At 32.9% G+C, this 13,333-nt stretch overlaps 1 protein-coding gene across 20 annotated transcripts in view; it reads right to left on the minus strand.

Annotated features, from left to right (window-relative positions):
* LOC6032738 (RIMS-binding protein 2) overlaps positions 1-13,333 on the minus strand; it is a 212,092-nt gene that overhangs the window by 21,956 nt on the left and 176,803 nt on the right. For 18 of the 20 annotated variants that reach the window (XM_038263854.1, XM_038263865.1, XM_038263848.1 and 15 more), the window contains 2 exons: positions 7,719-8,048; positions 7,165-7,456 (listed from right to left, as the gene is read on the minus strand). In XM_038263854.1, the coding sequence (XP_038119782.1) occupies positions 7,165-7,456; positions 7,719-8,048 (622 nt within the window). The remainder of the gene's footprint in view (positions 1-7,164; positions 7,457-7,718; positions 8,049-13,333) is intronic. The other 2 variants (XM_038263866.1, XM_038263856.1) reach the window with 1 other exon arrangement.

Below are 13,333 nucleotides of genomic sequence, written 5' to 3' on the forward strand. Positions count from 1 at the left end.
TCTTTCGAAAAGAAGCATTTTTTTTTAAGATTCTTTAGTTCATCAGTTGTGAGTGCTGCTACACTGCGCGAGTATTATGGAACACAACAATGAACGGAATTCTGCTTGCTGCTTTAGTTTTTGTGCGTGTTGGAGTGTTTGCGGAAGAGTAGAAATGCAAAAGCATGCAAAAAAGAAGTTGAAGTTGGGGTAGTATTATAGTATCATGTTGTTTAGAGTATTTATGTACAAAGAAAGAAAATAAAGTATTTATTTTGTACATGGGGTGTTGTAGAATTGATGCGATTGTAAGGGTATTAAGATTGTTTTGAGATTTTTTTGAACTTGGCGATGATTTGTTTTAATCAACTTTTATTTGGACATTAATTGGGCATGACTTTACACTTTTCAAGACAAGTATAAGATTAGCAAATTTCTTTGAAAATCTGTTTAGATGCAATTATTGTAGCCTATTACAATAAAAAAATAGTTGAAGAATTGTTCAATTGTGCAATTGTTTTTTTTGTATGCCAATGAAGATTATCTCAGGTTTAAAAAATGTAGTAATTTTCATTTAATGTGCAAATTCAATGAATTACAGTTACCGTCATCAGGGGTGACATTGGGTCTGAGGGGTGAGATTGGGTCATACAAATTTAAGCATTTTTGTATGACCCAATTTCACCCTCAGACTCAATGTCAAACCCTGTTGACTAGACCTTTTTAATTTTCAAATAATTCAAGAAAATAGAAAGACTCATATTTTTGGGTATGAAATTCAATCAAAATTTAAACATTTATCAGAATTTTCTGAACATTTTTCTGAAGACAATCAAATGAAAAAAATATTCCGGTGCTTTGTCATATTGATGTAATAATTTTTAACATAAAGTGTAAAAAATCACTTATGTTGTTGCCAATAATTTTCAAAGGCCTTTTCATAAAACTTCAATTTTTATGATAATAAAGATACCATGAAATGAAAAAAAAAAATAAAATAAATTTTTATGCGTTAATAATCAATGCTTAGCACGTTAGGGATTGAACAAAAATATTTGCAAAAAAATCTCGTTAAAATTTAGTATTTTTGAAAACCAATCATTGCATTTTATACTTTTTAATTTATATTTTTATCAAAAAATATCTTAAGGACAGATTTTTTAATCGACTTGATGTTGCTGGTATCCATCGAAAAAATCAGAAAACAATGGAAAACAAACAAAACTAAACATTGCATACATAATAATTATTTTTGAATATTTTCGTTTTTGGGTGAAGGGGAGTATGGGGTGATTTGAATACCCTTAGGAAATTTATTTGATAATACTAGGAATAATTAAGATCCATAATCCACGTGGACAATTTTTTCAAAATCTAAGAAACCCCCCCCCCCCTTCCCCCTCTAGTGGACATTTTTCATACAAATCAAATCTTTTTTTGTATGGAACATGGACAATCGTTGAACCAACCCCCCTCTCTCCCCCCTGAGATGTCAACTTGGTTTACGGATGGTCCCGTAAATAATTTTGATAAATTTTGATTAAAGTAAATTTAGTGACTATTTACTACCGCAAAAAGGTGTTTAAATCACCGCAACATTTTCATAGGAGTTAGGATAACTTTTGTGGGTTATTTTAACACATTTTGTAGAATCAACTAAACAATTGATTTACCTTTGAAATTGTTTTCTTAGTACATTTTAATTTAATTTGATTGTTTTTTCTCTCTGTACTTCATAGACGGATTTTTTTTCTGAAAATATTTTTTTAGTTATATGTAATATAAATAAGGGGTGCTCTTCAAATCTGGATTTATCACATGTTTAATTTTGATTTCCAAATCAATAATTTTGGTTAAATTTAAATTGATATGAAACCGGAAATAGGAAAACCAGCAAGCTTAGAACAAAATAGCACAGAGGCATCAATATAAAGATGCAGTGCACATTAAAAACAGTTTTTCGCAGCACAAAGTTTTAAAACTAAATTATTTATTTTTAATTATTATTAAAAAACAAGTTTTGAAAAAAGCATCATTAAAAATAAACACATTTTTTAGGGTGTACCCCATTTGGCATAATGGACATTTGGCATAACGGGTTTTCAAGATGGACGTTTGGCATAATGGACGTTTGGCATAATTGGTCCAAAACATCAGGGACGTTTGGCATAATGGACATTTGGCATAATGGACGTTTGGCATAATTCGTTCAAAACCCATCAAGGACGTTTGGCATAATGGACGTTTGGCATAATTTTTGCTAGCTTGTTTTTGTTCAATTAGTATTTATTTATTGTAAAGAATAATAATTTATAGGTTTTTTTTCCTATTTTCTAAGCAGATAACTTTACTTTAAAAATGATTTTTATTTTCAAGAAATCTAGTATCTTTGTCATTTTCTCCCAATAGATGTATTTTTTTTCCTTTTTTTTCTTAATAAAGCTTGAAAATGCAATTTTCATAAATATAAAATGCATTTTTCATAAATACATAATATTGAGATTTGTCTTCTTTTGAAATATTTTGCAGCTAATTTTTTGTATTCAATTATTCCTTCTTTTATTTTAAATTCAACCTAACAAAGTGATGCAAGTTTTGCCAGTCTTTGAAATTTAGCAATAAAGATTTTATACTGTTTACCCTTTTCCCTCCTTTTTCAAATTCAACCTAAAGAATGTATGTACATTTTGCTCCTCTTTAACGAAATGCATTTAAATTTTTTAAAACAATTTGCTCTTCTTTTATTTTAAAGCTAAAATAAGGTAAAATCTCTCAAAAAATGTGCAGTTTGTTTTTTTTTTCAAAATTTTGCAATTATTGTTTTTATGCAATTTTTTCTCCTTTAATATTCATCCTTAATAAGGGATGTACATTTTTTCTTTCTTTAAATATTTGACAAATGAGTTATGAAATTTTCCCTTCTTTTATTTTAAATTCAACTTTTAGAAGAAAAAATGAGCATGAGCATGAGCATGGTTGACTGCCAATGAGCTGCTACTCCGTTATTGACAGATCAGCTGAAGTTAAACAATGAATCAAAAATGATCAGTGGGAGCCAACCATCCGTTCACTGTTTAACCTCTGAAGATCTCTACTTTATTAGTCAATACCGGCGCCCTCCCAAGAAGCCTGCAGTTCAACGAAAGGGAGGAATGTTAGTCCGATAGTTGAAGTTGCAGACTCATCAAGCACATAGTTTTTCGCTATATACTTGTTGATAACGCTTGAGACCGTTGAATCCACAGCATCTCCTTCAAGCATCACGTGATTAATTTTTTTTTGGTTAGTAGGATAAGGTATTGGCTTTTCGATGCCTCCCGAGCTACGACGCTATGGGGAGGACTTTCATAACAGACCCGTCGGCGAGCCTTCCGAGCAACGATGCTATGGGAAGGTCTTTCTGATTAGCACACCAAAACACTCGCGCACAGGTATTTAAATACTGAATAAATGTAATTTTTCATCACAATTACCCAGACGACATTGATGATATAGGAAGGACTTTTTTACAGTCATTTACAGCAATACTTAAACTTATTTTAATGCAACAATTCACACGACGTCGTGCCTCCCGATCAACGATGATGTAGGAAGGACTTGAGCAAGCCAACCAGGATGAAACACGAAATAAAATTCTTTTCTTTTCACACACAATGCCACATAATTGACCGCGCGTCACCACCCAACTAATTGAACTGATTTTTTTCTGCTTGTGGGCAAGCCAACCAGGATGAAACACGAAATAAAATTCTTTTCTTTTCACACACAATGCCACATAATTGACCGCGCGTCACCACCCAACTAATTGAACTCAACTTTTAGAAGGGAAAATCTCTAAAAACAATACTTTTCGAATATTTGACAATTAACTTCGATTATGATTTTTTTTATAAAATTCATATTTATTTATATAAAATTCAACTTATGGAAGGAAAAGTAAATTTAAAGATTCATATTTTGACACTCTTTAAATGTTTGACTATCGCAATATTTTTATGTTTTTCACCTACCTCTCTTAAAAATAACATTCAATCAGCATTTATTTTTTTGGGCAGTTGCCCCTTCTTTATGATTAGTATTGAATAAATAAAAGAAGGGAAAATTCCATAAACAACTTTATTGCAAAAATTAAACCAACAGATAAAAAATGTGCAGAAATTATATAAATGTTTAAAGACAACATCTATAAGAGAATTTCCCTTCTTCAAATTAAATATAAAAAATGATGGGAAAATTGAAAAAAAAAACTTAATTGCTAAATATTTAAAGAAAAGCAACATCGACATCCATTCACCCAAAATACAGGATCGAGAGTATAATCGTCGGTATAATTCCATCAAAATTTATAGAGAGCTTAATGCTAAACTCGATAGAATAATGGTACCAACTCATACCTGTAAAACAATTAATTTAATTAATTAATTGAAACAGTAAATCTGCAACAAGAGTCATGCATCGAAATCTGACTACTCTTGTGTCACCAAGCTGCTGTGGCCAATGCAGTTCAGTTCCCGTAGAGAACACTTTTTGTTTTGAAGGATGAACTTTTTCTTGAAAATGGACTCGAGGGCATAATTCTCTCGGTCATCTAGAACTGTGTTCTCTGTGTCTGTGAATCTTTCCGCTAGTCTCGTGTAGGATGAGTGCTGCCCAGTTCTGGGGTTACTTTAGATTAAATTCGAAAAAGAAGGGAAAAATGTGAATTTATTTAGAGATTTCCTTCTTCAAGTAAAATTTTAATCAAAAGAAGGGAAAATTGCATTATAAAAGCTCAATTGTCGAAGATTTGAAGAGGTTTTTCTCATCATGAATTTCATATAAAAGAAGGGAAAATTTCATTAAAAAATTACTGCTAATTATATTGAAAGGGGAAAAATCTTAAGCTAACAAGAGATATTTTCTTCTTTATACTAATTATTTAATAAAAATATCAAAATTTCATTGGACAGATTTATTGTGAATTATTCAAAAAGGAAAGAATTTACTTTTGGGGAAAAAATATAGAGATACCTAATTTTTTATAGAAAAAAATGATAATCTCTTGAAGTAATATAAAAAGGGTAAAAAATATACATTTTCGTTCGTGAAAATGAGAAATACTTAACAAAAAAAACAAGCTAGTAATAATTATGCCAAACGTCCATTATGCCAAACGTCCTTGATGGTTTTTGAACGAATTATGCCAAACGTCCATTATGCCAAATGTCCATTATGCCAAACGTCCCTGATGTCTTGGACCAATTATGCCAAACGTTCATTATGCCAAACGTCCATCTTGAAAACCCGTTATGCCAAATGTCCATTATGCCAAATGGGGTACACCCCATTTTTTAGTTTTTAACAAACATTTGTTTTTGTTCAAGAAAAATCAGCCAGTAGGACCAAAAGACCACTTGAATTTTTTGAAGAGTTTTCTATCACCCCAAGCTGCCCTAAAGTAAATCTTATTTTGTGTTTGAAAAAACATCATTGTTCTAATTGCACGCAAGTTCTAAAACAGCTTCTTTAACTTACTATTTGACTAAAAGTAGTTAAACAATGGTTATAAGAACTGTTTGCTACTTGGGTGTATCTCCCAATGGTTAATTGATATATTCTGATACAACATTATGGAAAAAATATCGAATTTGTTTGAAAATTCAATAAACAGGGATGATTCAAACATTACAAACAGTTTTTTTTCCAATCGATTCCAATTGATCATTTAAAAAAAATAAAAAAGAAAACAAAGTGTGTATGAAAAAAAACTGCCGAATGATTTTTTTTTCCAAGTCATATTTACATTAAAAGGGGGTTTTTAAGATTTTAAATATTTTTTCTATGTAGTCCTTCTAAAAAATTTCAACCATGCCCAAGATATCAAATCGATCAAAAAATCCGTTTTAGGATAAAGGTCTTTAATATTTTCATTTGATTTTTCTGTATTTTTTTTCAGAGGCAAAAAAAATATTGTTCAAATGATTTTTTCCCATGATACAAACACAAAAAGTTTTGTGTCAAAAACAAACCGTTTGTATTCAGATTTTTTCAGAATCTATAAAATCTCATAAATAAGGTTTTTTTTCTAGCTTTGCCAGAACTAACCAAAACGTGTGCTCGTGTTGGTGTTTCGTGTGTGACAGTGTGTCGTGAACTGCTGGGTGCTGCACAGAGAAAGTGTGTACGACAGTGTGTGAGGACAGAGAGTTCAACAAGAAGCAAGCAGAAAACGATTTGACCTACACCCACTCAGGTGGGGTGGCGATCTTTGGGCACACATTTACGTTCTGGCTCAGTGTTGCTGTTGGCGTTGTTTTTGCCGTTGTTGTTACTGTTACTGTTGTTGTTTGGCTGATTATTATGGTTATGCGTGTGGCGAGAGCTTTGATTAGCGTCATGTTGTGCCATGTTCTTTGATGGGTTGTTGTTACTGGTGGTGTGAGTGTTGTTAGCTTTTTCTTTTTTGTTTGAAGAATTTAGAAGTGATCGAAAACAGCATTTTGATTTTATGTATATTGAAAAAAAGAAACGGAAAAAGTGTTAAAAACCGAACGAAAACAATGGATTAAAATATTCTTATTAAAGAAAGAAAACCCATTGAAACAATAGCCGATTGGAAATGAGAAAAAGAAACGAAAGGAAATGCTTTTGTGTTGCAAGACTGCCATATGCCAATTCGGTTCGCGGTGCTCTTAAATCTGCAGATATAGCTTTTCTAATGCTGGAGAAAATGGAAAATGGAACTGATAATTTGCCGTTTTTTGTTTGCTGACTGTTGCGAACGTGTTCGAAACCAATTGTGAGTGTGAATCGATTAAGTAATAATGTTAAACGATATCTGCAGACCAGCGTTTTGCTTGGTTTTCGATGTCATACATAGTACTGAGAGTAAAAACGAAACGCAACAATTTGGTACTGAACAAAAACCGAACATAAGGTAAGTGGGGTGGGGGTGGTTAAACAACTGATTCCTGAGATGAGGAAGAAGTTAGATGGAAACCAGATAAACTTTCTCTCGGATGAGTGAGAGTGAGAGAGAAACGAGGTTAGAAGATTCGCGAAGGAAATGAAAGAGAGAGTGAACGAAACGAAGGTTGAGTTGTTTTGAGAGAGAGAAAGAGTGAGTGTAGAAAAGTAGAATGTAGAGAAAACGTAAAAAAGAAAAGAAAAAGGAATAAAATCCGGACTGAACTAGGGCGAACATACCTTTCCGCTGCGGGCCTCGCTGGTTCAAACCACCCAAACCTCCCGACGGGGGTGGCGGTCCACGTCCCCCGGGACCAATCCCTCGGCCCCGATTGCTGGCGTTGTTGAGCGTTCGCTGGGCCAGATTATTGGCGTTCGGACCTTGATTGCTGTACTGGTCCGGTGCCTCGGTCAGGAAGTTCGACGGCACCAGACCCCGTACGCCGTCCAGTTCACCCATGAAGAACCCGTCCTCGTCCATGTCGCCATACACGAGTATGACGGCGCCGGTTTGGAAACTTAATTCCACCTGCAGTGGGGGGCGTAAAAGAAATCGGGGTAGAGCCACATAAGTTAATAACGTATTCCACTACTTTGCAAAAGTGTCCGTTTTTTCTGCGAGGTTTTTCTTCCTCTCGCTACACATCGATATTCTAAACTTAGGTGAATTCTGTGTTAGTATCTTGGTGGGGACAACATGCAACATGCAGTTAGTTTAAAAACTCAAAATATCGAAGAAAAATAAAACTCAAAAAATCTTCAACAACACAACGTCAACTATACTAGCGGCTCACCTCGGCGTCCACGTTCGGGCTCAGCTCCTGCGGATCGTAGTCGTACAGGGCGATCATTCGCTTGACCGGCATGTTGGCGTAGATGTCGCCCCACCGATCCCGGCTGATGCCCCGCACTGAAGGGCCCACCCCGCCACCGCCACCAACACCGACACCGCCCACTCCGCCCACGCTGCCCACGTTACTTACGCCAACGCCAACGCCACTGCCACCGCCGACACCGCCCTGCGCACCGTCCTCGATCTCCTGGACGTGGTTTTCCGGCACAAAGCCCCGCCGGCCGCGCAGCTCACCCCAGTAGAAACCGTCTTGGTCCTTGTCACCGTACACCTGCAGGGGGAGATTGGTACAAGATAAGCAACTCTCCTCGGGAATTTGGACTGACAATCTACTGAAGAATAATCCACCTTAGTAAAATTTTTAAATTTAATGATCTGCAAACCTTGGAAATAATATTTTTATGCACTTCTAAACATGTGTATGAATGGCATTCATTATACTGGATCATTCAAGAGTGACTGGAAAACATTCGGGATACCTACTCAACAGAATTTCTTTAAAGTTAGATCACCTTTGTAAATTTTCTCGAAAATTTTGTAAAAATGAATGTGCCATTTTTCCACGAATAGTCTTCAAAATAAGTAGAAATCAAATATTTCATTAAAAGTGACTTTTTAAATTGCCAGAGGTAGAAATATCATCTGACGGTCAGAGTCTTACCTAACTCTTAGCTTGTTGTAGGTGGAAAGTTCTTGTAATGTTATTGAATCAATCCTTAAAGTTTAGGTCTCCAATCCAATCCAACACGGATCGTTTTGCCGCCTTCCACAAAGTTGTAGAGCACTGTATCTTATAACAAAAAACTCTCTCTTGGAGTTATTAAGACCAGAGCAGCGCAACTATGAATTAAGGGTTTTGCAGTTTTTTTTCCAAATTTTCTGTCACCTCTTTCAAAAATGTGCTAAAAACATTGCCACACACAGGCTGCAGGCCCGTATGCAACATATAGGGAGAGAGGGGGTAATATGCACCCCGGGGCAAAAAGCACCTCCTGCTTTTCTCGATATTAGGAAGAATTTTCCGGGGGAAAATCATAGAAATTGGAAGCCTAACATTGCAAAAATAAGCTGGAAAAAATTGAGTATCGAAGTACAAAAACAGCTAAAGTTATTTGCAAAACTTTGAAATGTTGTGTTTTCATCTAATTTTCATTGAAATTTTAAATATGATTTTTGAACAATATAAAAAGCATTTATTTTTATTGCAAGTGTTGATATAGATAGTTTTTGCCATAATCTTCATTATTCATTAAATAGATTAGTCCAAAAACATTAAAAAATGTATTTTTAATTATTTTTTCTGCAAAAAGCGGTGTCATCTAGAAGTGACAAGTGAAAACTGCTTTAACCCGGGCATTTTGCCACGTTGTCGTAGTGCATTTTGCCCCAAAGTTGGGGTGCATATTGCCCCGCATGGTTATTTGAAAAGAATCAAAAATGATTTTAGAAATTTGATATTTTCGATCAATTTTGAGGTTTTTAAAGACTTTTTTTACATGGGAGCAATTCTCTGAGATTTCGGTCATTCGATTTTTTTTGTATTTTTTAACCCGGCTGAAACTTTTTTGGTGTCTTCGGTATGCCCAAAGAAGCCATTTTGCATTATTAGTTTGTCCATATAATTTTCCATACAAATTTGGCAGCTGTCCATACAAAAATGATATGTGAAAATTCAAAAATCTGTATTTTTTGATCGATTTGGTGTCTTCGGCAAAGTTGTAGGTATGGATATGGACTACACTGAAAAAAAATGATACACGGTAAAAAAATTTTTGGTGATTTTTAATTTAACTTTTTGTCACTAAAATTTGATTTGCAAAAAAACACTATTTTTTTTTTATATGTTTTAGAGGACATAAAATGCCAACTTTTCAGAAATTTCCAGAATGGGCAAAAAATCTTTGACCGAGTTATGATTTTTTGAATCCATACAGATTTTTTTTTTTTAAATCGAAATATTGGTCGCAAAAATTTTTCAAATTCATTTTTCGATGTAAAATCGAATTTGCAATCAAAAAGTACTTTTGAATTTTTGATAAACTACACCGTTTTCAAGTTATAACCATTTTTAGGTAACTTTTTTGAAAATAGTCTCAGTTTTTCATTTTTAAAAATTAGTGCCCATGTTTGCCCACCTTTGAAAAAAATATTTTTGAAAAGCTGAGAAAATTCTCTATATTTTGCTTTATTGAACTTTGTTGATACGACCCATAGTTGCTGAGATATTGCCATGCAAAGGCTAAAAAACAGGAAAATTGATGTTTTCCAAGTCTCACCCAAACAACCCGCCATTTTCTAATGTCGATATCTCAGCAACTAGTGGTCCGATTTTCAATGTTAAAATATGAAACATACGTGAAATTTTCCGATCTTTTCAAATAAAATATTTTCAAAAATTTAAAATCAAGACTAACATTTCAAACGGGCCAAACATTCAATATTACGCCCAGCTTTTCAAAAATATTTTTTTCAAAGGTGGGCAAACATGGGCACTAATTTTTAAAAATGAAAAACTGAGACTATTTTCAAAAAAGTTACCTAAAAATGGTTATACAGTCGTGCCTCGGTTTAGCACCGCATATGGGGGATGCAAAACCGAGGGGTGCATAACCGAGGCACAGAGCTTAGGGGATTTTGTCTATATGGGAGACATTGGCTTTAATCGTACGAAAAATCATGCAAACATCAGAAAATTATAGTGTTTTGGAATCGGGATGATGTCAGCTATCCATCAAAATTATTATTTTATGAAAGTTTTCACAAAAATACGTGATTTTCCTGTATTTCGAAAATGCATATTTTTTCTCTAAAGAAACCAAAAATTTATTGTTATTGCAATATGGGTATCAAATGATCAGGTTTCTTTCTTACATTTTGGATGTAACAAAAACATTTTTAGAAAATACTCAAAATTATCACAAAACTACGTATTTTCGAAAAAAAATACTCAAAATTTCAATTTTTACAAAATGGGTTTCAAACGATCGGGATTTTTTCATACATTTTGAATGTAATAACAACATTTTTAAAACATATTCAAAATTTCCACAAAACTACGTATTTTCGAAAAAATACTCAAAATTTCAATTTTAACAATATGGGTATCAAACGATCGCAAATTTTTCATACATTTCGAATGTAACAACATTATTTTTAGAAAATACTCAAAATTTTCACAAAACTACGTATTTTCGAAAAAAATACTCAAAATTTATTTTTTTGCAATATGGGTATCAAACGATCGGGGTTTTTTCATACAATTCGAGTGTGATAACAACATTTTTAGAAAATACTCAAAATTTTCACAAAACTACGAATTTAAAAAAAGTACTCAAAATTTTCGTTTTTACAATGTGGGCATCAAGAGATCGGGATTTTTTCATACATTTCGAAAGTTATTAAAAAAATTAAAATACTCAAAGTTTTCACAAAACTACGTAATTTTGAAAAAAATACTAAAAATTTCTGTTTTTCACAAGAGGTATCAAATGTTCGGGATTTTTTTTATACATTTCAAAAGTTATAACACAAATTTGTGGAAATACCCTAATTTTCACAAAACTACGTTTTTTTCGAAAAAATATCCCAAATTTCAGTTTTTTACAATATGAGTATCACATGGTTGAGATTTTTTCATTAATTGTTACTTTGTATCGTCATGTGTCCGATTTTTCTAAGGGACGACGGGACTTGAACCCCCAACCACCTCATTAGTACTGAGACGCACCGCCAATTGTACCATTGAGGCCCTTGAGATTCTAGATATCTCAAACCACCGTAGTGCTACGTGTGACAGTTTGGTATCTATTCAAGCCTGAAAACAGTATATTTAGATCGCTTTGTGTTCATTTGGTATCGTGATCATCGTCTTCTCCTTCTGGCGAATTCCGCTGAGCAGGAAGATTGAGACTATGCTTCAATTTAATTTAAAAGGTCATAATGTAAAAACGGAAATTTTGAGTATTTTTTTCGAAAATACGTAGTTTTGTGAAAATTTTGAGTATTTTCTAAAAATGTTGTTATTACATTCGAAATGAATGAAAAAATTCCGATCGTTTGATACCCATATTTTAAAAATTGAAATTTTGAGTATTTTTTTCGAAATTACGTAGTTATGTGAAAATTTGGAGTATTTTCAAAAAATATTGTTATAACATTCGAAATGTATGAAAAAATCCCGATCGTTTGATACCCAAATTGTAAAAACGGAAATTTTGAGTGTTTTTTTTCGAAAATACGTAGTTTTGTGAAAATAATGAGTATTTTCAAAAAATGTTGTTATTACACTCGAAATGTATGAAAAAATCCAAATCGTTTGATACCCACATTGTAAAAACGGAAATTTTGAGTACTTTTTTTCAAAAAAATCGTAGTTTTGTCAAAATTTTGAGTATTTTCTAAAATTTTTGTTATTACATTCGAAATGTATGAAAAAATCCCGATCGTTTGATACCCATATTGTAAAAATTGAAATTTTTAGTATTTTTTTCGAAAATACGTAGTTTTGTGAAAATTTTGAGTATTTTCTAAAAATGTTGTTATTACATTCGAAATGTATGAAAAAATCCCGATCGTTTGATACCCATATTGTAAAAATTGAAATTTTGAGTATTTTTTTTCGAAAATACGTAGTTTTGTGAAAATTTTGAATAATTTCTAAAAATGTTATTGTTACATCCAAAATGTATGAAAAAAAACCTGATCATTTGGTACAAATATTGCAATAACAATATATTTTTGTTTTCTTTAGAGAAAAAATATGCATTTTCAAAATACAGGAAAAATACGTATTTTTGTGAAAATTCTCATGAAATAAAAATTTAATGGATAGCTGACATCATCCCGATTCCAAAACACTATAAATTTTGGATGTTTGCATGATTATTCATAGAATTATAGCCAATGTCTCCCATATAGCCAAAATCCCATAAGCTCTGTGCTTCAGTTAAGCACTGGCCCGTGCTTAACCGAGGCAGCTGAACGGTGCAAAACCGGGGCAGTGCAAAACCGAGGCGTGCAAAACCGAGGCATGGCTGTAACTTGAAAACGGTGTACTTTATCAAAAATTCACTAAAGTACTTTTTGATTGCAAATTCGATTTTACATCGAAAAATGAAGTTGAAAAATTTTTGCGTCCAATATTTCGATTTTTTGAAAAAATCTGTATTGATTCAAAAAATCATAACTCGGTCAAAGATTTTTTGCCCATTCTGGAAATTTCTGAAAAGTTGGCATTTTATGTCCTCTAAAACATATAAAAAAAATAGTGTTTTTTTGCAAATCAAATTTTAGTGACAAAAAGTTAAATTAAAAGTCACCAAAAAAATTTTTACCGTGTATCATTTTTTTTCAGTGTAGTCCATATCCATAACTACAACTTTGCCGAAGACACCAAATCGATCAAAAAATTCCTTCAAAAGATACAGATTTTTGAATTTTCACATATCATTTTTGTATGGACAGCTGCCAAATTTGTATGGAAAATTATATGGACAAACTAATGATGCAAAATGGCTTCTTTGGGCATACCGAAGGCACCAAAAAAGTTTCAGCCGG

The sequence above is a fragment of the Culex quinquefasciatus genome, chromosome 3 (genome assembly GCF_015732765.1).
Source record: "Culex quinquefasciatus strain JHB chromosome 3, VPISU_Cqui_1.0_pri_paternal, whole genome shotgun sequence".
Classification (NCBI taxonomy): domain Eukaryota; kingdom Metazoa; phylum Arthropoda; class Insecta; order Diptera; family Culicidae; genus Culex; species Culex quinquefasciatus.